Here is a 27,998-nt window from a genome sequence, read left to right as displayed (position 1 = left end):
GGGGTGGGATCAGTCCAGCTCTGTGTTGGGCCGGGAGGACCGGTTTCATCTGGCAGCTCTGAGGTTCTCTGGTAGCTGAGGGACGCTAAGCACAGAGTGAGCACTGGGGGGGTGGTGGCTGCATTTTACTACTGTTTTTGACACGTTGCATTTATTCTTTATAGAAGAGTGAAGAAGAGCGTACGGCTCTTCGTGAGTAAGGTTTGTTCTGTCCGGAGCGAGGAGGGACTCTTTGAGTCAGCGCTCCACACAGACGGTACCGGGGACTGTCCTGAGCTCACGGTTAGGATTATGTACATCTATACCGTCTCCGTTACGTTAATGCGCTGTGGAGGATCTTGACAATATTTTCAGAGTGGTGCAACAGGGAAAACGTGAAATTACGTCAATTAACGGAGCGCTTAAGTTGGACAAAAGCCAGCGCAGGTTCGACCCTAGTCTTCCCTCTCGGCAAGGTCACAGGGCCGTGATCGCAACCGGTGCTGACACTGTGTCCTGGTCTCCTAGGGTCCCAGCTTTCCCAGAGGGATGGCTGGCGGCAGCGGGGAATGGCGGGAGGTGCAGCGGAAGAAGGGGAGAAGCCGGCCCAGGCGGTGGGGAGGACAGGGACAGCAGGGTAACTGTGTCCTGGACGATGCACCGGACACTGGGAAGCTCCTAGAGAGGATCACCGCAGCCATGTGAGTCTCTCACCGCGCCGGGCTGTTCTAGGAGGTTCGGCTTAGGCCATCCGAGAGCGTTCCTGCATGTCGGACAGGCGCCTGCAGGAGAGGCTGAGCTGAGCGCCGTGTTGCCTGTGCTGACCCACATGACACGAGCACCTCCGATGTGGTAGCGTCGCCTTGTGCATCTTATAACACTGTACCCGACAGCAGTGATGCCAAAGTCCTCAGTAGACACAGCAGTACTTCCCATGTAAACATCAAAGGCTAAATCTTTCTCTGTGTATTTCAGGAAAGAGCTGAGGATTGAGGATTTCTGGCAGGTGTGGAGAGGTGAGCTAGTCTTCAGGAATGGACTCCCAGCCAGCTGTGTGCTGGATAATCCTCTTGTTGGCATGTACCCGTACAAAACAAACCAGAGGGCACAAGTGTAAACTACGTAGAACTGCATTTGAAATCAAGACCAGACAGCACACCCTCACCTAAAAGGTTATGAGAGTCTGGAACAAGCTGCCCAAATCAATATCTTGGCTTCCACCAAGAACTGTCTAGAGATCCTTGGATCAATAAAGCTACTATCCACCAACCAGGCCAGATGGGCCACGTGGCCTCATTTTGTTTGTAATCATTCTTACATTCTTATGTCCCACAGTCACAGCTGTTCAGATTAATCAGCCATTAGGTTATGCAGGTGAAGTCATCTCTTCTAAAATTGATCACCTTCCTGTTTTTCATCCTAATGTGAACAGAAGTGCAACATGGTGAAGTTGGTCATTACAGAATACTAGTTTAAGAAATGCTTTACGCTGTTTAAATGTTTCAGTTTGTTTTTTTGTCAAATCTGCAAGTTGTTTTCTGCCTTTGTGTAAAAGTGCAGGAACTCAGTGTGGTGGAGTGTGCTTTCTGATTGTGCAGTAGAGTAGAACCCTGATGAATAATTTCCTGTGTCACTCGCCAGGAATCGGTGCTTATTCATTCAGAGGCATCTTTTCTCACAGGCCTGGTGTTAGGCTCAGCTGGGTTCTGCCTTCTTTCCTCAGAGCTGCTTGTAAACAGCCTGGCCAGTGATCCCCGAGCTGAGTCGGGCAGCGGCTCCCCTTCCCAGGACAAGGAGAGTGCGTGCTCTTCACGCCCAGAGCGCGAGGGCGCCGTCTGTGCCGCGTCGGAGCTGGACTGCGTGTGTTACGGACTAGGCAACTTCTCCTCCTGCGTCTCCTCCCGCTACCAGCTGGCTCTGTTGCTGCTGCTCCTGGAGAGCCTGCAGGTACCTGCAGCTCCGTGTGCGTCACTGCGTCTCCTGAGGTGCTGGATGATGGGCGCGATCTGTAACAGGAGGTTAAAGAATTTAAGATGTTAAGGAAATGATCATGTCCTGACACCAGCTTGCCCAGCAGGCAAATTTCTAAGATACCTGTAGTGAGAATGACAGGGGGCCACGTGGTATCTTTCTTACTAGCACAGTTTAATGGAAGCAAAATAATCAAAAGTCTTAAATGAGAAACACTTATTAACGACATTGAATTACAAGCTGTTATATAAAGTTTTTACAGAGCCTGCGAATCCCTGAGTCCAGGCTGTCTCACTTCCTCAGGGAGGTGGGTGTGTCCTAATGCAGAGCCAGGAGACAGTGCAGACAGTCTGCTTCGGGAGGGCATTAAACTGCCCAGCAGGCAGCTGCTGCAGGTCAGGAGAGGAGAGAAAGCTGTGATGGGCAAACCTCTCAGCCATTGAGCTGGTCGTTCCAGCTGGGCACTCTGCTCTTCGCGCACATCTTGCACAGAGGTCTCGGCCTTTTCCTGCCTCCCCGCCTAGGAGGAGTTTTGGGTTGGTGTGCGAGTCTGAACCGGACCAGGAACAGGCTCAGCAGCTCTGCTAAACCCGTATCGGTGAAATGGTAACTCCTCACTTGCATGTTACTGTACCCAGGGACAGGAGCTGGCTGGTGGAAATTGGCCTTCCAGATTATCCTTAACTGGGCATTGCATTTGTTGGTTATTAAAACCCAGTATACGTTTTGAAATGAAATCTGAAGACAGGGCAGTGGTTTGCAGAACACATGAATGTTTGGGGGAGACACCATCTTGCCCCAGTATTGACACCATCTTGCCCCAGGTGTCGCCCCAGCGCTGCTGTGTGTATGACCCGGTGTTCTCGGCGGCAGAGACCAAAGTTCTGCAGGCCCTGGGGCTCACTGTGCTCACGGAGAACGAGGTGAGAGGAATGGCAGTGAGAAGACGGCTGCTGCAGCCTGCGGGCTGAGTGCTGAAGCGGATATTAGTGTAGAGGACTTGCAGCCAGGATGTCCTCTTTTCAGGCCCCTGACTCTATCGCTGTTTCATGGGAGCTGGTGAACATCTATGTGCTTTTAATTTCAGATAAGATGTTATATTTAGGGGCAGTATGGTGGCACAGTGGTCAGCATTGCGGCACTGGGTTCAGTTCTGGACCTGAGGTGCTGTCTGTGTGGAGTTTGTATGTTCTCCCCATGTTTGCGTGGGTTTCCCCCAGGTGCTCCCACAGTCCAAAGACATGCTGGTGGGTTAATTGTCTTCTGGGAAAACTGGCCGTGGTGTGAGTGCCTGCAGTGGACTGGTGTCCCATCCAGGGTGTATCCTGCCTTATGCCCGTTGCTTGTCGGGATAGGCTCCGGTGCCCCGCAACCCTGAATTGGATAAAGCGGTTATTGAACGCGAGTGAGCATTAGTGACTGCAGCAGGAGCAATCATTCACTTGCTTAGTCTCTCTGCCTCAGAGAGCCTGTAAACAACATCATCAGCTGAACCCCGGTTCTTCTGTACAGTAATTGTCTGCAGGCAGAATTGCTTTGTGTTGTTTTCCTGGGTGCTGTTCTGAATCGTCATCTGTTGTGCTTTGTTGCTGCTGCTCAGGAGGGGAAGCGGCTTGTGTGCAGACCCACCCTCTTCTACCTGATTCACTGTGGAAAGGCACTGTATAACAACCTGCTGTGGAGAAACTGGAGCACTGACAGCCTGCCCCTGCTTACCATAGTCGGAAACAGTTTCTGTGGCATTCAGGAGAGGTGAGGCAGTTCCATGACCATCATGGTGTTGTTCTTTTCTTTACACAAAGGATTGTGGGAGTATGGAACAAGCCATATCACCTTGACATATTGGTGTTGGTGGAGGGGTCCCCATTACCATTACGCTTTGAGTTCAGTGTCCAGAAAAGTGCTGTAGAAGGATTATTTATTATTGTTTATATTTATATTGTTTATGTATGTGCCCAAACATGTTCTGAAGCAGAAACCCCTGGTTCTACCAGGAAACACCTGGATGAGATCTGATAAATCAACTACCAGTTACCAAAGGGGCTAGATGGGCCAAGTGGCCTCATATCATTTGTAAGTCTTCCTTATATTCTTTCCTCTCTTTTGAATTTTAGTTCCATGAAGCACCCTGATAGATCTGTAGCCTGAGAGTGTGGAGAGATTAGAGCAAGCAACTCATGGCATTAAGAGTTGGTATCAATGTTTGTTTTGCAGCACGCTGGAAAGAGTCCTCCAGAGAGATTATACCTACATCCGGGACGTATCCTTTCCGGTGTCCTCACCTCTGGACACCCGTCCTGCCCTCACTGTTATGGACAAGAGCCGAAAACTGGGGCTGCCAGTATTACCAGTGAAATTTAGAATCAGTTCTAAAACAGCATGGCTTGCATATGATGACTTGATGATGTGATCTGTCTCTGAGAGTGCTGGACATTCTGCTGAGGTCAGTGGGGCAGTTGGGCCTGCCCAGTGTGCTTTGGCATGAGGCTGTTTCTGGGCCTTCTGCTTCTATTTTGTTAAAAAGAATGTAAAAATATTCTGCTTTTGTTCAGTTTTATTTCCTAAATGTTTTAATTCCTGATTGAATGGTGAATGAAACCTGGTTACAATTTCAAGTTCCTTTTCACTGATTTCTTTCCTCTCTGTTTTTTTGCTGTGTTGCTGTTTCTGTCAAGGCTGAGGCAGTGTCCACCAGTGGACATTGTCCGTCAGTGTTTCTGGAAACCTGTGCATTGAAAGTGAAGCACGGGCCCCAGCCCTGGGTGCTGTATCTGCTGAGTGTCGTGTCACGGCTGTGCTTTTCCTTCATGGCGGTGGCAGATTGTGAGAGCATGTGAGGAGACGCCACTACCCTGCCCCCCCCGATTTCTGGACGTCTTCAACAACACCGTTCTCTTGCGTTTCCCTCCGGAGCCCCTGGGAGCCCTGCCCTCTGACACCTGGGCTGACCCCCCCGAGCCGGACTACCAGCACTGCCCGGACCTAGAGATCATACAGGCTGCAGGGGCGCACTGCAGGGGGCAGGAGGGGGCGGTGGGCATCCCAGCTTTGGCCTCGGGGGAGCCCCAGCACCAGCGCCGGCTTCAGGGGCGCCCCAGCACCAGCCATGCTGCGCTGTAGGATACAGTGTGCCTCTGTCTCGAGGCTACACAAGCGTCGGCACTTGGCATGGCAACCAAGTCTGAATCCCACAACGTTTCCAGGGAATTCTCCCTCTTTCTGCCGGGTAACTTACAAGGAGCTAGCAGAACCTATTATAGCTGAGACTGAGCTGCAGGGAGACAGGCCGGTTTTAAGTAATTATTTATTGAAAACTTGCACCCAAAAAGTATCAGATAGAAAAGGACATTCACCCCTCTCAGCACATCTCCTTGAAAAGACCTCCCAAGCAGGACAGGCGGCAGGCCGGGCAGCGGAGAGGCAATCCAGGAGCACAGCTGGGGTCTGGGTGGTTGACTGCACACCTGCGGTGCCCATTCAGGCTGGCACTGCCCACTGGTGGGTTAAATAACTGCAGTCCCAAGATGCAAGGTCAGTCAGATTTGTACAATGTACGTCAGTTTTGCACAAGCAATAAGCACTAGAGAGCACAGGGTAAATTAGATGAGAAGAGCTATATTAGTTTTGTCTGAAAGCTTGTATTACTGTGAATAAAGGAAAAGTACATCTGATACTACTGTGTCTGTACCGGGCTGATAGTGAGCACTGAGACCCGAGGTGCCAGTATTAACGGCCGGCCGGCTCTCTGGTCAGACACGTTTTACAGATGAGGTGGGGGAGGACATTGCGACAGTCTTTGTCTCTCTCGTGTGGGAAAGAGCTAGTCACTGCATTTTTGCTCTGTTTTCAGTGTCCTTCATTCACCAGAATAAACTGAGAAAACACACGGTTTCATAAAATCACAGTGCCATTTTTACAATATTAAAAATTAATTGATTTTGCAGACTATTAAAAACTGCCTTTTTTTGAAGACGGTAAGTTTGTGGACGGATGGCAGCTGTAGGGGCTGGTCGTTGCTCAGAGTGGGTTTGCTGTTAAATGGCTGCTGTCTCTTCTCTGGCCATTTTTGGAGGACCTGAACGGTCATGAGCTGGTTCCTGTAGTGTCATCTTCTCCCTGGGTATAGTCTTCTCCTGATGTGAGCCAGGTAGTTCTTTATCTGTACCTGTATTTTCATTAATCATGATTTCCTGCCCTGCTTCCTCTTTACCTGTCTCTTCCTCTGTAGCGTTTTCCCCATTGGCCGGTGACTCTGCAGTCCCACCGTTTGACAACAGTTCAGGTCCCTCAGGCCCTGCCAGTTCATTGGTCAGATCTGCTGCTACTTTTTTCTCATTCTCATTTCTTATGTCATTCTGGTCTAGGACATGTGGAGCATTGTCACTCTCTCCTGCTTGATTGTCCTGTTTATGGGGCTTGTTACTGCAGGGGGAAAATGATATAATCAGAAAAAATCAACTTATTCTGGTACTGTGGGGCATGCAGCTGGAGATTACCTACCCTGGTGTGACTTTGAGGATCCCATTGACCAAGGCCAGCTGCTCCAGTCTGGTCTCCAGAGAGGGAGTTAAAATCTGTTAGAAAAACACGGTAAATATCATTCGACCAGGTACTTAGATCCCTCCAGTAAAAGCCCTGCAGTATGAACAAGTCTCCAGGTCAGCATTGTAAATGAGAACTATGTATTTAGAATACAGCAAAACTAGTGCAGGATCTGGCTTTTCCCTTCTGTTTCTCTCCTTGCTTTTCTGCAACCCGAATACCTGTGGACGCTGTGCATCTTCACTCTTACACATGGACACTGTCCCACGTCTCTGTCCACTGCCACTCTTTCCACTGGACAGTGTCTCACAGACATCATCTCCCTGACTAAGTCATTCTCCTTTGTGATGAAGTTTATATTAGGTTCCTTTTGCTTTGGTTCTAAACCTGATAAGTCCAAGATGTGATGGTTACCCAGGAAGAACTCTTCAAGAATCTCAATAGACTCTCCTTATTAAAAAGCCTGTTTTTGTAAAAGTTGGTTATTCTGTGCAGCCTGGTATGTGATCTCCTGTGGAACACAGTATGAGCCTCAAATAATAGCAATAATAATGTCATTGTTGTAAATGTTCTGCTGGTGGTTATTGGCAACAGTAATTAATCAGTAATGACAATAAAACTCTTTGAATCTGGATGTATTAAAAGTTCACATTGCTATGTGAAATGCAAGGCTGCCACAAGATCAAGTTCAGGCTTTGGTAAAGTTGTGTACAATACAGTATTTCACTGCACCTAAAATGTGTAGACTTGTGAAACGTGCCGAGGAAGTAGCAACATAATTCCAAGTATCCCTCATTGTTCAAAGAAGCTGACTGGGTTAAGTAGTTTGGCACCTATCCCCTTTTTATTTTCTTCACAAATGCAGGGCCAATTTCACTGAAATTCAAAATCTGGAGTTGATTCCATAAACCTAGGTGGGCACCATCAACCGATCATACTTTTTTAAAAAGATGGATACGTCTAAAAATGATTAAACAGTAAATTATTAATTATTTATTTCTAACCAGTTTCCAATAAAAAGAACATAATGATTACAAATCAGAGGCCACCATTAGGACCATCATGCCCATTTTGTGGTTGGTAAGCTAAGGCCACTCAACACTGGACAGCTAACACTCATCTCAGGTCCCATATACATAATGGCTGAAATATAAACGTATTCGCTAGTGAAAGGTCCTGGGGTTGATTTGCCCCAGTAGAATATTCTGGGAGTTACGAGATGCTGCTTCAGCTTTAACAAAGTGTAAATCTCATAGATTCTCATGGATTTAAGTACATTTCAAATGCTCTATTTGATTAGTTAATTCCATCTTCTCTGGGATCTAGGATATTGTGGAATTTTGACTGTCATAGTCTTCATGGCCTGCCAGTGTTCTTCCTCACCTGAGGAGCAGTGGCCTGCCAGTGTCTGCCTGTGTTCTTCCTCACCTGAGGAGCAGTGGCCTGCCAGTGTCTGCCTGTGTTCTTCCTCACCTGAGGAGCAGTGGCCTGCCAGTGTCTGCCAGTGTTCTTCCTCACCTGAGGAGCAGTGGCCTGCCAGTGTCTGCCTGTGTTCTTCCTCACCTGAGGAGCAGTGGCCTGCCAGTGTCTGCCTGTGTTCTTCCTCACCTGAGGGGGTGCTGCCTCAACAGGGTCGACGCCTTGCCTCAGGGTTCGCTCCACACGTACAGCTTGCTGGGTAATGGCTTGCAGGAAATTCAAGCTTGCTTTTGTCTGTTGGTGATCCTCTCCAAACTGCAGACAAACAAACAGTCATGTTGCTTACAGGCACTTACAGACAGGCAGTCACACTGTACTGTGTGTCACCATGATGCGTCCTGTGTCCAGGCCGGGCCCGTGTCTCTACTGTCTCGTGCTTGTGTGACATCTCTGCGCTGACAGTCGTGCCGTGTGCTCACCTGAGCCTGGTACACTGCCAGTGCTGCTTTCTCCTGGCTCATTGCACTGCGATACTCCCCCACGCTGCACAGCGCCTGGGCCAGAAGGTGATGACTGCAGAGACGGAGGGAGCAGGAGCAGGAGATGAGTCTATAAATCCACTGAAAACTGTGGAACACAGCTGTCTGGAAAAGTGCATTTAAAACTAAGAGCAGGAGGCACTTCTTTATACTAAGGGTGTCGGGAGTGTGGAACATGCTGCCCAGCCATGTTGTTGTAGCCAGTACCCTGGCTTCTTTCAGAAGATGTCTGGATGAGATTCTGGGATCAGTTTGTTTCTAACTAGGAATATAACAGGCTAGATGGGCAGAATGGCTGCTCCTGGTCGTCAATGTTCTTATGTTCTTCACAAGGGACAGTTCAAAGACATACTGGCAGGTTAATTGGCTTCTGTAAATTGGCCCTGTGAGTGTGCCCAGGATAGACTCTGGCTCCGGCTCTCCTGCTACTCGAATTGGATGAAGCAGTTAGAAAATGGCTGACTGGATGGTTACCTGAGAGCAGTCTGCGGGTCGTCACTGCCACAGAACTTGGTGTTGATTCTGAGCGCGCTCTGCAGGAACTGTACAGACTGCTCACCCTGCAGCAGCAGCCCAATAGAGCTCTGAGGGAGAGAGAGGGGTGATTAATGATGCACTAATGTTTACTGTATCTGCAAGCAGAGGACACACGAGATCATAGGACCTAAACTAGTGTAATCTTTTTTCAAGAACTACTTCAGTTAGGCTTTTGATCTCTCTATACATACAGTGTCTTGCACCAAAGCAAAAGAGGCTAAATATTCCTTTACTATAAATTTTCAACAGTGCTTTGTGTGTCTTCTTGAGCCTCCAAACTAGCTCACATGCTCCTCTGGAGCTTCTCTTCTACACTCGCAGAAAGAAACAGCTGCGCAGGATTAGTCTGCATGAATATATGCATGAAGTGTTGAGTATGTAAATCACTGCCACTGAGCCCATGTCTGCTACGGCAGTGCCTTGCTGGCTCGTGTGCAGTGTGCAGGGCATGTCGAGCGGTCACTCACGTCCAGGGTGGCCATGTAGGGATGATCCTCTCCGTGCACCAGCAGCAGCAGCAGCCGCGCCCGGTACAGCAGCCGCCGCGCAAGTGGCAGCTCTCCTCCCACGCACACGTACACCGCCAGCAGGGCATACTCCTGGACTGTGTTGGGGTGGTCGAACCCCAGCACTCTCTCACTGACCACCACTGCTCTCAGCTGGACACTGCGGGCCTGGGGAGAGAGGGGGTGGCAGTGTGTCAGGGGTTCTGGAGCTGGACAAGGTTGCACACACTGACTGACCGACCTGCAGGCCCCATGGTACCCCACACCCTGCCTGAACGTCCAGAACGAGCCGTTAGGAAATCACGGCGTTCTCTGATGTCTGCACAAGGCGCACACTGACAAAAATCAAACATCTGAGAATTCTGACCATCAGGGTCTGTCAACAGAAAGACCCCCCTTTAAAGAGCAGAAGAGCTATCCCGTAACCCTGCCCCGCCCGACGGAGTTTACCTCTGAGCTGCGCCCCAGGACGTGGGCGACCCGCGCCAGGGCGCTCAGGCAGGCACACGCGTCGGGGTGCAGCTCGTCGCAGGTGCGGCTGAAGAGATACACGGCCTCCTTCAGCTGCTCGTACCCCTCCAGCAGCTGGCCCTTCTGCACACTGGCCTGCGCCCCAAAGAACACGCGGGTGGCGTCCCTGGAGCCCATGGTGAGGTGCTTGACCACAGGGAAGATGCCCAGGATGTCCTCCGGGGAGAAGGGTGGCCTGTGGCGACTGTCCAGGCTGTACTCCTTCAGCTGCACCTGAGGCGGATGGACACAGGAGGGGCCGATTCAGTCAGGCTGGCAGGTGGCCACCAGCGTCCGAGTGACTATCGGTCAGTCAGGATGACAGGCAGTGAGCCCCAGTCCCCCTGTCCCCCTTCTCACCTGTATCCCCATCTTCAGACACAGCTCCCTCAGCACCGATACCTTCTGCAGCCCATACAGCTCCACCACATGGTCAATGCTGGAACTGCACACCAGAGTCAGGCCAACAGCACAAAGACAGAAACGGTACGGGAAACGGTCACTTCCGAAGCACACGTCAACCTTTAACACCAAATACACTGAACTTTCTTACTAATAATTACTGTATCATACATAACACTTGTCAGAGTTTCATATTTCATTCACTAAGAGGAACATAAGAACTTAACAAAGTTTTTAAAATTCTTTATGTGACGTTTCTTTTTCTTATTTTATTTCAGTTGCCTATTAGTTTTAACTGTAACATAGGCATTAACTAATTACCCTTAAATAAAATAGCAATTATCAAGTTCCACTCTAACTTATTGATACTGATTAACAAAAGATATATAAGCTGTTTTAGAAACTGTTTCAACTGACCCCAAGTCAGTTTTGAGGTCATAGGTCTCCTGCACATCCAGACTAATGAGATTCCAGAGCTCTGCAGCACTGAGTATGCTCCAGCCAGTATTGTCGGAAACCCCGCCCCCACCACGGCCACGCCTCCGAGACCGCCGTTTTGGCTCCTCCCCTACGGGGGCGGGATTGCAGTGCGGTCCCAACAGGCCACACAGGAAGTGACTGACAGCTGCAGCCAAACTGGACGTTTCCACCCCCTAAGAACAGACAGGCAAGCAGACTCTCAGACACTGATGTACAGAGATACGCAACGCCAGGGTGAGAGTAATGCTGGCGCGACACAGGAGAGAAAGTCGATCAGATAGTGCTACGTCACCTGCAGAGAGTTGTTGAGGACCCGTCTAGCTGACCGGACAATCATCTCTCCATAGAGCAGCCTCTGCGAAACAGCAAAGTTGCACAGGAGTGAGAAATTGTGTTGCAAAAGCTCTTAAAATCACATTTTTCTAACAGTGACTAGGACAGGGGGAGTCCGAGTGGAGGGGTGAGAGAGAGGGTGGAGGGGTGAGAGAGAGGGTGGAGGAGTGAAAGAGAGTGTGGAGGAGTGAGCAGAGGAATGAGAGTCTCTTTGGAAGCTGCTGTTGTCAAACTGATACTCACCTTGACATGAGTCAGTTGCTCGGTGTGCTGTGATTGGTCAATGGCGCGAACAACCTGTCCCATGTAGCGCAGGTTGATGCCCCTCTGGTGTAGTGCCTGGGCCAAAGTTGCACCATCTGCTGGGATAACATGGCGGTGCCGGCAGTCTGACACCTGGGGACACAAAGTGAGGTAAGTGTGGGGAGAAAGGGGGTGGAATAGGAGGTCCTGGGATGCACTCGAGTAACAGCCTCTGCCCAAAATGTAGGATATGCCCTATAGGATGGCTGGGAGCTCCTAGTGGATGCTGCACCATCAGCTGAAAGTGCCTTGAAGTCACAGACGCCTGTGTCTCCTGGGTAGAGGCAGGCTTGGGGTGTTAATGGCATCGCTTCCTCCAGCCAGAGTGACAGCTGAGCTGTGGACATTCTGGGATGAACAGTGTGTGAATTCATGGATTAATAGGGGTGCGGATGGGGTTGACAGTGTGTGTTCACAGGACACAGACTTCTCTCATCCTTCCTTGAAGAAACAGGGACAGGGCTAGGGGCCGTGCCGCACCAGAGCAGGCGAAACTCACAAAGGCCAGGATCTGCTCTGTCACCAGGAATGCTGCAGCCTCCCTCAGGAGCCTCTCCTGCAGCTGCACGGCTCCCTGGTCTTCCTCCGGGAATCGCACACCTGGACACAGGGAAGAGCAACAGCTCAGTGTGGCTCCCTGACTTCGTCCTCCTGTGAGCAACTTCCAGGTCCTCAAGCGGACTGACTGCAGCCATGTGCACAGGTGCGCTTCTTAACCTGTATAGTTATTTATTCTTTTTGAGATTTATATGAGGCGTTAATCCCAGGCCTGTAAGCAGACTGTGGCAGAAATAGACTTTACCTGGTGAGTAGAGGTCAGGGTTGAAGCGAATCTCAAAGATGATGTCACTGACTGAGCCCAGCTCCTTACAGGCCGCTCTGACGGCGTCAACACCCTGTCCGCTGCCTGCAGACAGACAGACAGGGACATGCTTTCATATGCTTAGTAAGTGGACACTTCCGTTCCTGGCCCCCATCTCCCTCTATCCCTCCTCACCATGGTCAGGCCCACTCTGCGCCATCGTCTCTTTCATACGCTGCTTAAACTGAGAGGACCTGCGAGGACGAGAGGGAGGGACACAGCTTTCAGTCGCAGGCTCGGTGGAAACGGGAGCTGGTGCACAGACAGACAGATATGCCACACGGGTTCCGGGAGACACTTACTTGTGCTGTATGAAGGCGCTGACCAGCTCGGGCCGCAGGCGGCACAGCTGGTGAGGGAAGACCCTGGGCAGGCCGAGCGTTGAGTACCCTGAGGGCCACCCATCTTCCGCTTTCCTCTCCTGAGGCAGGAAATTGACATCCGGAGGCAGGGTGCGGAACAGATCCGTCACGTAGTACCTGCCGTCTGCGCCCAGCACACCCCTGCAGTCCGCGGAGGAGAAGAGTGGGGCTGGGTGGTCGCGCGGCGTCAACACGCCGTGCTTCTGAATCGCCAGGCTCTTGGCAGCCTGGGCCAGCAGCTCCAGCAGCCTCCTGCGGGGGCCGCCCTCCTGGGGGGGCACGGAGAGGCCATACAGGAGCCGCGTGCTGCCCGTTGCCCCCTGGCCCTCCTGCTCTGGCTGCAGCCAACCCGGGGCCAGGCCCTGCGCAGCCAGACGCACCCCCCTGTAGTCCACCACGGCTGCAGGCAGAGTGTGCAGGGCGCCCTGCCCCACTAGCCCCTTGCCCAGCTGGCTGTAGGCCTGCACACCTGCCAGCTCCAGCCTGGGCGCTGCGCGGGCCCCTCGCTTCCCGCCCAGCACGCCTCCCTCAACGCCCTGGCTGAAGAACACCCCCCCACACAGGAAGGCCTGCAGCTGAGGCTCCTCGCTCGGGTTGATGGGCACAGCACTCCCGTCAATCACAGCCTCTGCCCCCTGGGTCACAGCCCACACAAAGCCACTGTTCACCTGGGACAGACAGGGAGACAGGAAGAGACCGGCTGGTGAGTCTGTAGCTGTGGACTCATACAGCTCCTGCAAGGGTTATGACAGTGCTGTCACCTGCAGCAGAGCCCGGCTCCTCAGCAGCCTCTCCTCCAGAGTGCTCTGGGGAAGATCACGTGCTGCCTGCAGCTCCTCATTCCAGTCTGGGGCCTGACGAGGGGGAGAAGCACAGATGAACACAGCAACACACTGACACAGTGACACAGCAACACTCTGACACAGAAACAGACTGACACAGTAATACACTGACACAGAAACACACTGACACACTAAAACAGAAACATACTGACATAGAAACACACTGACACAGAAGAGCAGACAGTAACACAGAGGTGCACACACTGACTGCATCCTCACCTGGCCAGAGCTGTGCTCCTCCAGCCCCAGGCGCCAGCTGTAGGGGTCACAAGAGGGACGGTGCTGCAGGAGTGGGGCCACCCAAGCTAGGGTGCGATACGGCGTGGCCATTGTCTCTAACAGGGGTCGCTGTGATCTGAATGAGAGAGATAATGCTGATACAAGCCAGTGGGCTCATTTCAATCATGCTGTAAAACATCAGTAATCTCTATAATACCTTTACAGCAATTCTTACAATTACAGAATGCACATGACATCTTTATAACAGCTCTTTAAAAAGATAATTACTCCATAGCCAAGAACTTACTTCTTCCTGCTCAAATCGGTTGGGAGGTCTCGAGCTGCATGTGCTCCTGTACTTACAGTAATTGATTTCCTGCTGTACCTTGCTGTCACATGGCCCTGCAGAGCTCTATTTGCCCCAGCCCCCAGCCACCAGCTGTATTTGCCCCAGTGTGTGGTACCTGCTCCTCACTGCAGTAAGTCCCTTCTTGAACCTGGGACTGAGCTGAGCCAGCAAGTCAGCCAAAGAGTGGGAGAGCAGGGAGGGCGTGGCTGGTCGCGGGTCAAACTGCGCTTCTGTGGATCTGACACAGACAGAGACAAAGAGGTCCAGAGAGAGGAGTGAGCTCACTGCCGCCAAATAGTCCAAAAACTTGACTTCCCCCACAACCAAAACCACAATGCAAACCCAATTCAAACTTAGGTCCAAGCCCTTGTGTGTGATGCCTGACAAACAGGGTTCTTGAGCTGCAAAATTATGCTTACTGGTTGAGGTAGAATCCCTTCGGACAGGATGTGATGTCACACCTCTTCCCCTCCAGGGTGCAGACAGTCAGGTACAGCAAGTCGCCCTGCAGCTTCCTGTTTCCAGGGGGAGGGCTCCACCGGCTGAGGGACAGGTCGGAAAGGCAGGCTGAATTCTGGCAGGAAAAGAGCGACAATTGTGATGTCAGAAAACATATTTCTCCACCAGCCTACCTCGCACAGCAGCCTCAGATTGCACAGAAAATGTAAAAGCCAGTGCAGGCATTCCTCAGAGTAATGAGATCCAGGCTTTGGACTCATGTCTGCATGGCTGTGGGTTCAAATCCCACACAGGACAGTGCCGTTGCACCCTTGAGTGAGGTAGGTCGGTTTGCATCAGAGTCAGACACACTAGGGAACAGGTGGGATTTGATCAGGGTATGTGACATAGGAAGTGGGTTTACCAGGATATGGCATCTGTGTTCGAGTCCGATTACCTCAGAGTGTGTGCTGGTGGGCAGAGCAGGAATGAGGGACAGAAGGGGGCGCTCTCGGCAGCCTGGGAGGATGAAGTCTGGAGGGGGGCAGTCGGCAGGGGGGTCGACCCGGGCATCACTGGCAGAGCGTCGGGACCCTCGTCCATTGTGGCTTCCGGGGGACACCTCTGGGACAGCGATCAGTTAGCCTGAGAGCGAGCTTGGAGTCTGACAGACGGAGACAGAGGCAGGCACCACAAGCACAGACTCCCACCTGGGACAGTCCCCTGTGAGGCAGCGTCCAGGTAGGTGGGCGATTGTCCCTGTCTCAGTGCGTCCTGGGGCCCAGGGCTCTGCAGCAGCTCCTGCAGCCGGGCAAGGTGCACACGCACAGCCTGGGGTGAGTACGGCTCTGTGGAACAGAGCGAAAACCAGGTTAGTGGCTCCTCTCCTCCAGAAATACAGGCAGCTGTACAGTATCCTGCATGTGTGCAGTGTGGATCCTCGTGCGTGCTCAGACGCACAGAGCAATACGTGCCAAACATTATGCAAACCTACTACAATATGATCAAGTACGTGAGGCTGTGACATCACTCATCTCTCAGCCTGGCATGCGGCAGGGAAACCAGACTGACTTATAGCACGTCTACTATTGTTTCACCTCTCTCTCTTAACATGTAAAACATTGAAATGAGAGCAGAACATCTGCATACTAGAAATACTAGTATATAAGGACCTGAGCACCTACATGGAGCTGCAGCTTGAGCAGAAACAACAGAGCGCGTGAAAGCACAGCCCTGACTCTCAGTCCTCCTGCTGTGATAATCAGGTGTGCCAAGGGAGCAGAGCAGTGGAGATACAGACACTCTTACCTTCAATCAGTTTGATCGTGGCTCCATGTCCGAAGCCCTTGGCAGCCCCCAGCTCTGACAGCGGTTCCAGAGTCACCCCGTGGAGGGACAGTGCCAGGCAGGTCCGTGGAACCACCTCCTCCCGGGCAAGAACCGCTTGAGCCAGATCCTGGACCAGCCAGCACTGGCCCACCTGTGCCCAACACAGAGGAGCTGTCAGTGAGACTCAGCCAGCGCCGCCTCCCAGGCCTCCGGGCCGACAGGGACCTCCCCCACTGCAGCTCAACCTGCGGCTCCAGCTACCCTCTACCTGACAGTCTCAATAATCCTTCCACACACATACTGTAGCTCTACCCCAGTGCAGCCCCACCTGGGTGCTGTGCCAGTCTGCTCCCCACACACCAGCTCTCAGTGGGGAGGAGAGCAGAGTGAAGAAGCCAGTTCAGAGAAGGGGGTTATTAGGAGGCCATGATGGGTAAAGGCCAGGGAGATATTTGGCCAGGACACAGGGGGTATCAACCCTACTCTTTACATGAAATACCTTGGGATTTTTAATGACCACAGAGAGTCAGGACTACGGTCTTATGTCTCATCCGAAGGACGGCGCCTGTTTACAGTATAGTGTCCCCGTCACTATACTGGGGCATTAGGACCCACACATACTGCAGGGTGAGTGCCCCCTGCTGGCCCCACTAGCACCTCTTCCAGCAGCAGCCTCAGCTTTCCTAGGAGTTCTCCCATTCAGTTACTGGGGCCAGCTGAGCTGCTCACACCCGCTGAGTTTCAGGGGGCTGCCAGTGAGTTGCAGGTAGCTGCTGACCTGACAGTCATATTGCAAACACATTCTACATTTTGGCTTTGTCAATCAGAAGGATAGATATGTACAGAAGTTAAGGAGCTGTCTCTAACGAATACTGAAGCACAGAAGACTAGAAGAGCTCCTACTGCAGGGCTATTCCCCTTAGGGAGCAATATCAAGGGATAATCACGTGGTTGTGGAAAAGGAGCATTCATGGAGTCCGGAATAGGGAACCGGCATGCAGCAGCTGCGAGAGGAAGACAGACTAGAGGAAAGGGCTCGATTGTCGACAGCCACACTCACCTGAAGCTCAAACGGTTCGATTCCTGCCCCCTGGATCTTCACGGTAAATGGCGCATCTTCTAGCCCCGCCTCTCCTGCGTTTCGTCCAGTGGTGTGCAGAGCTGGGCTCCCGTTGCTCTGCACTGGGACACCTGCCATGGGGGCACAGGCAACAGAAAGCAGGAAGCAGGGCGGGCAGGAGGCAGAGAGGAGAAGAGAAGGGTGAGGAACTGAGCTGGGAAAAGAGATAAATGTCTAGCAACCAGGAACCAGAGGGAAGGGAGGGGAAACGTGTGGGGAATAGGGTTCAAGGAAAGTTGTGGGGTTCAGGCTGGATTGCTGACCTTCTGGAGACAGCTGGGAAAGTGAGAGGGAGGTCTGGGAGGAGGTTACAGGTCTGGGGACCAGCGGGACAGAGATACAAGTCGCTGTGTCACTCAGGGCTGCTGGCCCCCTGCTCCACAGCAGCCGCTCAGGGTGAGAATCTCTCCTCCCTCAGGCACACAGTCCTGGGGTCAGGAAGGGCCAGGCGTCGGTGCCCGCCGCGTCTGTGGGCAAGACCGAGCCTGCCCTCCCTGCGCCAGGGAGCCGTTTCAACTTGACTCGACGCTCAGCACAAAAATTTGCCTATAAGCACCCAGCTCCCCCAGGAGCCAAACATCCCCTCCCCCAGTCCTGGCAGGTTTCGACGCCAGGTGAGAAACAAGGCTGAGCTCAACGCTTTAACCCCATCGTGGCCTGAAGCTGCTGGGACTGGAACTGTCTTCTCAGTTCTTTACTCACAGGTCCTGAGATCAGCTCCACGCTCACTCTGCAACGTTGCTTTAGCAGAGTGAGCTTTCCCCATTTTCCTTCTTTAGAAAATAGTGGAAAATGTTATTAAATATCTATCTGGTGTGATTCCAAAACTGCTTTGAATGTGTTATTGACGTGTTTGTAATTAATACACCATTGCTTTCTTCCTATTCAAAGCGGGCTCCCTTCCCCAAATAGACATATCTGTGGAGGTGCAGTATGAGCACTAAGGCCTGACTCACACACCTTCCCCCACAAAGACCCCCCCGGGCCATACACCCACCTGCTCAGCACTAAATGCATTACACCATATTGTCTGCAGTGTGATAAAATGCTGAAAACTGTATATCAACATCTACATTGTACTGTTCATGTAACTCAGCAGTCCCCTGTAATGAATTCTAGGACATAGTCTGTACGCTACAGTGACTATGCTAGAACCGTGCTGTGCTGCACTGTACAGTATTGTCCTACTCTGATCCTCTAAGCTCTTTATACTGTGCTGCGCTGTAGTTTACTGCCCTGGTCTGGTCCCCAGGCCTTACCCAGCACTGTGTCCCTGGCTGCTGTCTCCTTCATCACTCCGTGCCTCTGCACTCCAGAAGAACCGGACCTGTCTTCTTGCTTCTTTTCTCCTGTCGGTCTGTTGTCCTCTGTCACTGCTGCTCCCAACCAGACGTGTGACTGAGAGACACTCCTCCCCAGTTACCTGTTACCACCAGTACTCCCTCTCTCTCAGTGCTCCTCCCCTTCCCAAGTGTCTGTAATCTCTCTCTCTCTCACACTGAACACTCCCTCTCTCAACACATTCCTTCTGTCTACACAAACACACTTCCTCTCTTTCTCTCAGGACCCTGCCGAAGTACTGACTGTCCCTCTGTGCCGCAGTGTCTGAAAAACACTCTAAATCTCTCTGACCCTCTCTGTGCAGCAGAGAACGTGTCCTGTTTCTCTCTCTCTCTGCACGGCAGGGTGCGTCTCCAGTTCCTCTCTCTCTGCGAGGCAGGGTGTGTCTCCTGTTTCTCTCTCTCTCTGCACGGCAGGGTGTGTCTCCAGCTCCTCTCTCCCCCAGGCTGAGCGGCAGTCCTGGATCCCTGCAGAGAGGGATTGTTCTCATGCTGATGTTGAGGCAGGTGTGCCAGCCAGCACCCCCCTCGACTGCAGGGCTGCAGACAGGAGCAATGTGCTCAGAGGCAGGGTGTGGCCTGAGCACTTCATCAACCAGAAAAGTTCGTGAGAGAAGACAACCCTCCTGACTCAGTCCAGCCCCAGGCTGAGCCATCAGCCTCTCTGTCGTGGGGATCAACGACAATTCTATTCAGCAAATTTCTCATCCTCTGCTTCTCTCCCCTCCTGCTTTTGTCCAAGTACGACTGACTGGACTTCCTTAGGGCAGGGACTTGTATGAACACACCCCCAGGAGGCAGTACACCTCTCCCATCCCCCAAAAAAGAAATTTTAAGGCATGGAATCTAGAAGCAAACAAGGAAACTGACTCCTCTTTCAGGGGCTGAGGCTCTAGTACTGACACATCGGGAAACAATATTCCACTAATGCTACCACCCACTGAGGCCACTAGAGGGCAGTGGAGATTTGGTCTGATCACAGACACTGCTTCTGCAGCTCAACACTCTCTCCAACCCTCTCTGGCCTTCCATGACCCAGAGTCAGAGGCTCAGACACTGGGGCAATGCATGAGGGGCAGAGAGAATACGGACAAGTCTCCAATGGGCCTCTTGACTTTAGTAGCGGCTCACAACAAAGGTTCAGAAGGAAGAATTTTATCTTTTTTATTCTTTTGTTATTATCACAATACAACTTGTAAAAAACTCAGAGAACAACAGCTCTTTGAGAGCATACAAACACTATGAAACACAAAACCCAACCGCGCAATAACCCACTTCTCCCGGGCTCCTTCCTAACTGCCCCTTCCGATCTTCCCATTTAATGGAAAGTAGACAAGTGAAGGACCAGCCTCTATGAATCGTGTACTCAATCATTCAGAAAAATGTGGGGTGTCGTTCCACAGCACCCCTGAAGTGATGTGAAGCTTCTCCAGCGTCCAGACACACAGCCCAGCTCCAGCTCTGCCCCCACTGCTGGTCCAGCCCCCTCCTGCCCCAAGACAGGGGCCAAGGCCCGACTGGCTGTCCAGCTGACCGGCTGACCGCTTGTCCGTTTGGTATGGCTGAGACGCTCAGAGCAGTCTGACACTGGATGTGAAGACAGCAGGGGACACTGCGGAGCTGCGAGGAGGAGAGGGGAGGGGAAAGTGGGAAAAGACAGTGGGAGGGGGGTGGAGGAGACGGGGGCAGAGCAGGAAGTACAGAAAGTGAGAGCCGCAGACGGGGGGACATTCCTCCCTGCTCATGGGGCAGGGGGAGTCCGATGCATGAGGCGTCACTAGCAGTCCACTGCAGGTCCAGGTGTTGGACACCCCTCTGTTTTGGGCCGGCTCGAGCTGCGCAGGGTCTTTGTGTCCACCTGCGTGTTTGGCTGTGTGTCTGTCTGAAAGAGAGGCAGCTGCTTGAGGGGGAGTGTGGGTCGCGGGGAGAGAGAAATGGACAGTAGGAGGAAGATGTACTGACCTGCTGCTTCCTCTCTCACCTCTCTGTGTCCGACACATTCAGAAGCACCTGGGCGGGATTGAACACAGTCAGAGTGGCACACTGGAGAAAACTGACTCACTGACCCACTCCCTGGCACACAAGCCACATCAGCTCACAGCGGACGTTCTCTTACCGGCAGCTGCCCTTTCAGTTTGGAGGGTGTCTTATAATCCCCCTTCAAGACCTGCAGGAGGAAGACAGTGAAAGAGTGAGAGTCTCCGAGGACGAAGAGAATAAAAGAGTGAGTGACTGGCTGTATGAGTGAGATGTATCGCAGAGCAGAAAGGCAGGACTAGAACCTCAACCTCCTGTCTCCTGGAATTGTGGGCTACGAGACACCCAGACATCTGAGCACAAAAACCCCCTAACTGACTGCTTTGTAAGTCTCCACCATCAAAAGTCAACCCAACAGTTCAGTACCCCTGACAGTATAGAGGCACCCTGCTGGCATCTGTGACTCAAACCTGGCCATCTATCTGCCATTCGGAACAGACAGTTAACTGATAGTAACATAAGAGTGGGGATTAACAGTAACTGACCATAATTTTGGAGTCAGGTTCAACAGTAAGAGGTGACAGTTAACCATTCAAGCCCGTACCTAAACACACACTAAAATACTTTAAGGAGCAGTTCAATTTTGTAGCAAACGCTGGACTGCAATTTCCTTATTGCTTTCCGGGACCAGTGTGTCTGGAGTCAAGGCGCAGGCGGCGGCGAGAAGCCCACCTACCCTCTCCGTGTTGTTGAGGACAGCGGGCTCAGCCTCTCCGTAGCGGGGTGGGTTGGCGTGAGGGTCGTACCCCAGCCGGCTCAGCATGGGCGCGATGTCGGCCATGTCGGCCAGCACGTCCTCGGGGATGTGGCCCACCCAGCGGGACAGCGCCTCCAGGTTGACGGGCTTGATCACCTGGTCGGTGGAGCGCTCGATCCTGCAGAGGGAGGGCAGCAGGGACAAGCTTAGCCCCGCGGTGCACAGACAGCGCAGAGGCCAGCGGGTGGAGAGACATGCCGGCACGAGACCGAGCCCTTGCCTGGACAGAGACACGCCCCCGGGCTGCCCGATGGCGTCCTCGTGGTGCAGCACAGCCTCGTCCCAGGCGACGTCCAGGAAGCGCAGGATGGAGCGCAGGGTCTGGCGCGGCTGCAGCACCAGCGTCTCGTAGCGCACCGTCATGCAGCGCAACGGCCCCACCTGCTGGCACTGCAGCAGCATGGCCTCCATAGCGCGGCTCCACTTGGACAGGCAGTCGCGGTAGCTGGACAGGTCGAAGCCGGCGATCGTCACCTTCCGCGTGATCATGGAGTGCACCGCTGCCCGGCCGTCCCGGAACATCAGCAGGAATTTCGACCTGCCGGAAGGGACAAGTGAGAGGCAGTGGGAACTGGGCTCGCAGACGGGCAAGGTCAGGAGAACACAGCCGCTGACGTGAGGGGGAGGGCAAGAGGAAGACAAGGTGACGGAGTGCAAAGGGACTGAAGAAGGGGGGGGAGTGAGGATCCTGTCTCCTGTATCTCCTCTCCCATCTCCTGTCATCTGAATCTTCTCTCCTGTGATTCCTGTCCTCTCCTGGCACCTCCTAGCGTGAAGGAGGGGTGTGGGAGTCTCACCTGGGGAAGATGCGTGACAGGTAGAGGGCGCTCTTCAGGGTAAAGGGGTCTTTGTTGCAGAGCACGGGTGCCGGCTCCCCGTGCCGCGCGATGACCTCCAGGATGAAGGAGGAAATGGCCGAGTCGAGCACGTGGTCCGTGACCCCCGCCTCGTCCAGCCGCTGCTTCTCGCGCGAAGAGCGCGCCCAGGCCTGCCGCATGGCCAGCAGGCGCGGGATGACGCGTGTCTCCTCTCCACAGCGGATCAGGGGGTGGGCGTCCAGCATGGCTCTCATCAGCGTGGTGCCGCTGCGGGGGACGCCGCCCACGAACACCAGGGGCGTGGCCTTGCTGTAGCGGTACTCCACGCGCCGCCAGTCACGCACGGACACGCCCTCGCGCTCCGGCACCATGCTGCCCCAGCCTCCCGCCCGCTGGCACAGCAGGACGCGCTGGCACACGAGCACCAGCGCCAGCGTCGCCCCGGCACAGCACACTGCCATGGCAACGCGCCGCAGAGACAGGCGCATGCCGACCGTCGTGCAGAGAGCCCCTGTCCGGCCTCAAAGCCTGGCCGTGTGAGGCTCCTCCCTCATGGCAAACCTGCAGGGACAGAGAGAGGTCACCTGCACACACCGTGGAGTGGAGAGAGTCAACCCCCCAACAAGAATCTGCCTCCAAATATTTGAAAGTGTGATCCAACCCATTGCCGTAAACAGCAGTGAAGTGTGGGGCCCCCTCACAGACCAGGAGTACACTCAATGGGACAAACACCCCACTGAAACTCTGCACATGGAGATCTGTAGAAACATCCTCCGTGTGCAGAGAAAAACTCCTAACAATGCGTGCAGGGCCAAATTAGGCCAGTACCCACTATTGATAAACATACAGAAAAGAGTATTTAAGTATTGGCTACACCTAAAAAACAGCAATGAAAACTACCAACACAAAGCCCTGCTGAGCCAAGAGCTGAGCCCAACAAAGAGCCCCCTGAGCCAGCTGGTCCTGAGGCTGACTGGCCCGAACACACCGACACCAGCCAGCCTCAGGACAGCACTGCTAGAGCACCACAACCCAGACTCAACCACATCACAGCACAACACACACAACACACAACCAGCCTCAGGACAGCACTGCTAGAGCACCACAACCCAGACTCCACCACATCACAGCACAGATCACACAGCAATATCTCACACGCTGGGACACACACACACAAACACAACATAAACTGGAATGCTACAGAACCCTAAACAGACAATACACACTAGCTGAATATTTGACCAAGATAAGAAACAGCAAAAAGAAACAGACCCTGACAAGTACAGGCTCAGTGACCACAGCCTGGCCAGAGAAACTGGACACAGGCAGACCTGGCTGCCCAGAGAGGACAGGCTGTGCTCCCACTGCAAGCGGGGAGAAACAGAGACAGAGGTGCACTTCCTACTGTACTGTGACACATATTCTGGGATTAGAGAAACATTCTTCCCTAAATTCAGAAATCTAATCCTAGAGTTCCCACACCTGCCAGAATCACAATGGGTCCCAATCCTGCTGGGAAAGGGAGGAGGGAACTCAGTTGAACTGGCAGCCCAGTGTGTGATCTTCTGTCACAGCCTGAGGAACAGTGAGCTTTTCTCCCAATAATGCTCCATCTGTATCTTATGATGTGTCTGTATTGCAAATGTAGATTTTTTTAATGTCAATTGTATGTGTTTTGCTTTGGCAACACTGATTTTACTCACTGGTCATGCCAATAAAGCTCCTGGAATTGAACTGTGTTGGGAGAGTGGAGCCGACAGACCCAGTTCTCACTCCGGTGGGCCAGCGGTGTCCCGATTAGCTCGCCCCCGGCCTCCAGGTACAACTGCTCTGACAGTAACCAGAGACCGCGGGGACTGCAGCACCACGGCCCCACCAGTGCTCAACTCCCAGCCCACTCACACTCGCCAGTGCACGGGCAGGGGCTACGCAGGACTCTGCGCAGAGACGAGACACAGCACGAGCCAGGTCTCCCGGCTGCGAGCTGTGAGAAGGCAGGACAGAGAATCGGAGAGCAAGACGAGCCGAGAGAGGCAGGGAGTGTCGATTCCCGGGGGGGCTCTTAAGCCTGGCGCGCAGCAAGATCCTCTGGGACAGGGTTCGATCCCTCAGCCACCGCAAACACTAAATTACAGGCTGGAGAGAGAAGCTCAGCTTTCACACAACTGCATTAGGCTGGATGAACATCAATAACGACAGAGAGAGGGGGAGAAAGAGCCCTGGGCTGGCTGTCCCTACTGCTCTCTGTGTGCATGCTGTTGTATACAGAGCCTGTACAGCAGATCACTGTACTGTGCACACTGTACAGGGGTACAGTGTGACTGCGAATTATATTCTGCAAGTTTCAAAACAGACAAGAGGCAAATACCACAACTTTACAAGGCCATTTCCACAGAATTAATAAACATAAAAATGTGCAATGTGTGTGTTAAAATAGTTTGTTTCCCCTTAAGAGGAAGGAAAACCTCAGCACTAAGACATAACCTCGGAAGGCCTCATTTAGAGACAGCAGCTGTGCACTGTGAGTATAGTCCGTACAATGTTCAGTCAGTAGGTGCAGCATGTTCAGTAGCTCTGGCCAGCGTTCAGGCTACTGGGTTTCACACTCTGAGTCACAGATCACAAGCACAGTGCTGAAACTGCACTGCAACAGGAAGAGAAGACTTCCTGCCCAGTGTGGGTTAATTAGTGACACAGCACGCATTTGACTGGATTCTTCAGCCCAGGCCCATCCACACCGGCGATGGCTCTCACAGTCTCCCGGTCTCCGTCTCCGCCTCTCCACCTCTCTGCCTCCACCCTCAGCCCTCCGCCTCTCTGCCTCCCCTCTGGCCTCTGCCTCTGTCTCAGACTGCAATCTGCCAGTGATCGCTCTGTTTGCAGGCCCCTCTGGCTTCTTGTTTTCTGCAGTTTCCTCTTTCTGCACAGAAAGGTGAAGCTTGGCAGCCACAGTGCCGGCTCTGAGTCTGTGGGGTCGGTGTGCGTGTATGCGTCAGCCTGCCCCGGCTCTCTTCCCGGCCCCCTCTGCACGGTCTGGACACTCTCAGCCACCCCTTCCTGCCCCCAGCAGCACACAGCTACAGGAAACAGGCCAGAAAACACTGATGGCGAGAGATAAAGGCTACACTGATTGTACCCATCGGTCATGCTAATAAAGCACCTTGAATTGAGTTGAATTAAAGGCTCCTATCTGCTCATTCACGGGTGGAGGCAGAGATACAGAAAGTGGAGATAAAAAGAGTGAGGGAGAGGGAGCAACATCAGGCAACGAGGGCTGGGGAGAGACATACACACATCTTCACTGTCTTTAGCTGATCGTTGTGCATGTCTTTGTTCTCTTAAATTTGTTCTGTGTTATTTGCCCACTGTACTGTTCTGTGTCCTGGTCCCCATTGTAAACATCTTGGTAAAATCCTGTGGCCTTGTGACAAATTGCTCTTCTGACCTTAAACCAACAGAGTAGGTGGTGGAGAACAAGTTGCCTTGTAATATTCCCTGCTCAAGAACGGAATAACTGACTCTCTTTAGCCTTGAACAGATAAAACTACAGGGGAACTGATTCAAGTACTTTGACCTTCAAATTCATTGACAAAGTAACCTCAGAACATTTCATCAGAACCAACAATGAAATAGACCATACATGTGGAAACTACAGGGAAGTGCACTGACTTTTCATGAAGGGTTGTGGGAGTCTGGAACAAGCTGTCCTGGCCTGTTGGTGAAGCTGATACAATTAGCAACTACCTCCCAAACAAGCCAGATGTTTGCTTGTATCCCCTCTTATCTCTCGCGCTCTTACTAGAGAGAGGTAGAGAGCAGAAGTGTAAGAGAGCAGCCCTCGACTCACACCTGCACAGGAAGCGAAGCCGTGTAGAGGAAGGGCAGGTGTGAACAGCCGGCTGCCGAGTTGAGTACTGCGACTCTGACACTGAGCACCCAGAGGAGGAGCCCCTGGAGCTGGCACAGCACTCACAGCTGCCGGCTCCAGTACTAAATGTGCCCCACTCTTACTACATTGATAATCAGCCTCTGATTAATTACTATGGAAAATAAAGCCCAGATGGAAAAACATTCATTTACAGCCTCTTGCCTCTTGATAGATTTTCACCTTCATATCTGGACATCTGGGCAGACAGAACTGACTCTGGAGCACAAGGCTGTGAAAATTCCCATCAGCAGAAACAAAAACCCTGGACTCTGACGGACTGATGGCTCTGCTCTCCTGCAGCCTGTGTGTCACTGGCCCACGAGGAGCAGCCTTCCACCCAGTCCTAGTCCTCCCACAAGCCGGGTCGCGCCAACCCGGCCTGCTGTACACCAGTGCACTGTGGGCCGCCAACACTAGGACACCATCCACCTGGATACGCATACCTTTGGATGGTGGCAACCCACACAAACATTGTGCATTTCTTGTGTATTTTCTATTGTTGTTGTTCTGTAAAGCACTTTGAGAAGCCACCTGTAAAGACGCTGTTATAAACACAGGATGGAGACAGCCCACACAGACCCAGGAAGAACATACACACTCTACACAGAAGGCACAGGCACTCAAACCCAGGACCCTGAAGCTGAAAAAGCAGCCATGCCTCCTCGTCACTCCCCTTTAGAATCAACATGTTCTTGAATGTTGTGTATATTCATGTACAACCTTCCCTCCAGCTTCAACTCAGCCTCTTGCAACCATGTGAAACTGAAGCCTCTGCTGAATTTCAAACAGCAGCAGGAGCAATGGGGCTACCTTATCAATACAATCTGCTACACACCAATATCGATCAATATGGGCGGTGATACAGAGGTCAGTTAAGCTTCTGCTCCTGTGCGTGAGGAGTCTGACCTGTTGGCGACACCTCCCCAATCCTTATTTCAACTGATTGGACTGCACAGCTAATTGAACTAATCACTCCACTATATTAAAAATATTTTTGCATGGAGACTATAAGTCACACACACACACACAGGTCAGCGGGCTCTGGACAGCACGCACACACACAGAGGTCAGCGGGCTCTGGACAGCACACACGCACGCACACAGGTCAGCGGACTCTGGACAGCACAGAGTCCAGGACACAGACTCAGTCAGAACCTCAGCATGTATGGTGTGTCCATTCTACCCAGATGCCACAACACCCGGCACAAAACAGAGCCAGCACAAACACAGAACGACATGTTGCATGGATATTTTGAGATTACTCGAACAATAACTGAATACTTTATGAACCGTGGTGGGGGGGGCGCGAGATTGGTGCTTATTTTAACACAGCAGCACACGTCGTGTGCCAGCAGAACGACGCACAATCACCCCTGCAGCCCGGCGCTCCCCTGACTGCGACCAACACGAACACGCCGTTCCCCAGCCCGGCAGCTGCGGGGGCCCTGCTCATCCGGCCGCAGAAGAGAAAGAGAGGCTCCGCTACCGTCACCGCACAGCCGACGCCTGAGCCGCGCATCCCCGCACGGAAGCACACAGCGCGCCCGCCACGATTGCGCTTTTTCCCGCAGAGCTCCCCGACTTCACAGGCCCGCCGGCGTGCACGCTGTCACGGCACGGGTCCGAGCCTGCCCCGCTGGGGAGGCGGGGGCACAGGGCGCACGGAGCCCCGAGACGCTCTAGGCGGCCAGCCTGCAGCCCAGCCTGTCAGGAAGCACCGATCTCTAACTGGGCTGGAGGCACGGCTGTGACAAAAACTTTCCGCTACTCTGCTGCTCCCCTGGCCGGGGCAGACCGGCCCGCAGACGGCAGCCGCGGCGTCGGGAAAGAAGAAGGGCGCAAGTTTACCTTCGGCTCCGATCCTCTTTGCGCTGCTGCGGCTTCCTTCCTCCTCACACTCCCGATGCCAACTCGCCGACCTCCGTGAGCGCAGACCGAGGGTACCTAGTGTTTTGAAACACAACACCCGTAAGTCTCCGAGCAGACCGGGGGCAGGACCGGCGGAGCAGCGCGTCACGCCAGTGACGTCAGACCCACACTTCCAGAGGGGGGCTCAGCTCCCAGCGCCGCAGTCAG

General features: G+C 52.9%; 3 protein-coding genes across 6 annotated transcripts; 1 reads left to right on the top strand and 2 right to left on the bottom strand.

Annotated features, from left to right (window-relative positions):
- Window positions 1–5,837, top strand: srrd (SRR1 domain containing). 3 transcript variants are annotated; one of them, XM_088935794.1, is made up of 8 exons: window positions 1–96; window positions 508–680; window positions 955–995; window positions 1,703–1,926; window positions 2,775–2,873; window positions 3,551–3,702; window positions 4,165–4,210; window positions 4,771–5,837. In XM_088935794.1, exons 2-8 carry the CDS (start codon window positions 529–531, stop codon window positions 5,068–5,070), a joined length of 1,014 nt encoding a protein of 337 aa, XP_088791920.1. In that variant the 5' UTR covers window positions 1–96; window positions 508–528; the 3' UTR covers window positions 5,071–5,837. The 3 variants fall into 3 exon arrangements, with proteins under 3 accessions (XP_088791920.1, XP_088791922.1, XP_088791921.1); XM_088935796.1 differs by lacking the exon at window positions 4,771–5,837 and adding an exon at window positions 4,626–4,740 and having other exon boundaries at window positions 4,165–4,393; XM_088935795.1 differs by lacking the exon at window positions 2,775–2,873 and having other exon boundaries at window positions 4,771–5,618.
- Window positions 5,238–18,459, bottom strand: LOC148819326 (clustered mitochondria protein homolog). The gene is made up of 24 exons (XM_088935793.1): window positions 18,302–18,459; window positions 16,983–17,113; window positions 15,902–16,073; window positions 15,304–15,441; window positions 15,051–15,217; window positions 14,575–14,729; window positions 14,271–14,393; window positions 13,807–13,942; window positions 13,507–13,599; window positions 12,686–13,413; window positions 12,519–12,577; window positions 12,324–12,428; window positions 12,021–12,121; window positions 11,462–11,614; window positions 11,178–11,240; window positions 10,823–11,058; window positions 10,364–10,448; window positions 9,944–10,237; window positions 9,455–9,661; window positions 8,925–9,034; window positions 8,391–8,484; window positions 8,101–8,226; window positions 6,451–6,524; window positions 5,238–6,372 (listed from the first exon to the last, which is right to left on the bottom strand). The coding sequence occupies exons 1-24, from the start codon at window positions 18,333–18,335 to the stop codon at window positions 5,985–5,987; spliced, it is 3,972 nt and encodes a 1,323-aa protein (XP_088791919.1). The 5' UTR covers window positions 18,336–18,459; the 3' UTR covers window positions 5,238–5,984.
- Window positions 18,460–19,521: 1,062 nt separating this feature from the next.
- On the bottom strand, window positions 19,522–27,945 carry tpst2 (tyrosylprotein sulfotransferase 2). 2 transcript variants are annotated; one of them, XM_088935833.1, is made up of 7 exons: window positions 27,771–27,945; window positions 21,974–22,555; window positions 21,397–21,714; window positions 21,096–21,294; window positions 20,499–20,549; window positions 20,345–20,392; window positions 19,522–20,264 (listed from the first exon to the last, which is right to left on the bottom strand). In XM_088935833.1, exons 2-6 carry the CDS (start codon window positions 22,480–22,482, stop codon window positions 20,360–20,362), a joined length of 1,110 nt encoding a protein of 369 aa, XP_088791959.1. In that variant the 5' UTR covers window positions 22,483–22,555; window positions 27,771–27,945; the 3' UTR covers window positions 19,522–20,264; window positions 20,345–20,359. The 2 variants fall into 2 exon arrangements, with proteins under 2 accessions (XP_088791959.1, XP_088791960.1); XM_088935834.1 differs by having other exon boundaries at window positions 19,522–20,260.
- Window positions 27,946–27,998: the final 53 nt, after the last annotated feature.

Source organism: Atractosteus spatula, chromosome 17 (genome assembly GCF_055471065.1).
Source record: "Atractosteus spatula isolate fAtrSpa1 chromosome 17, fAtrSpa1.hap1, whole genome shotgun sequence".
NCBI lineage: Eukaryota > Metazoa > Chordata > Actinopteri > Semionotiformes > Lepisosteidae > Atractosteus > Atractosteus spatula.
The sequence above is the reverse complement of the archived record's forward strand: the minus strand, read 5'-3'. Positions and strand labels throughout refer to the sequence as shown.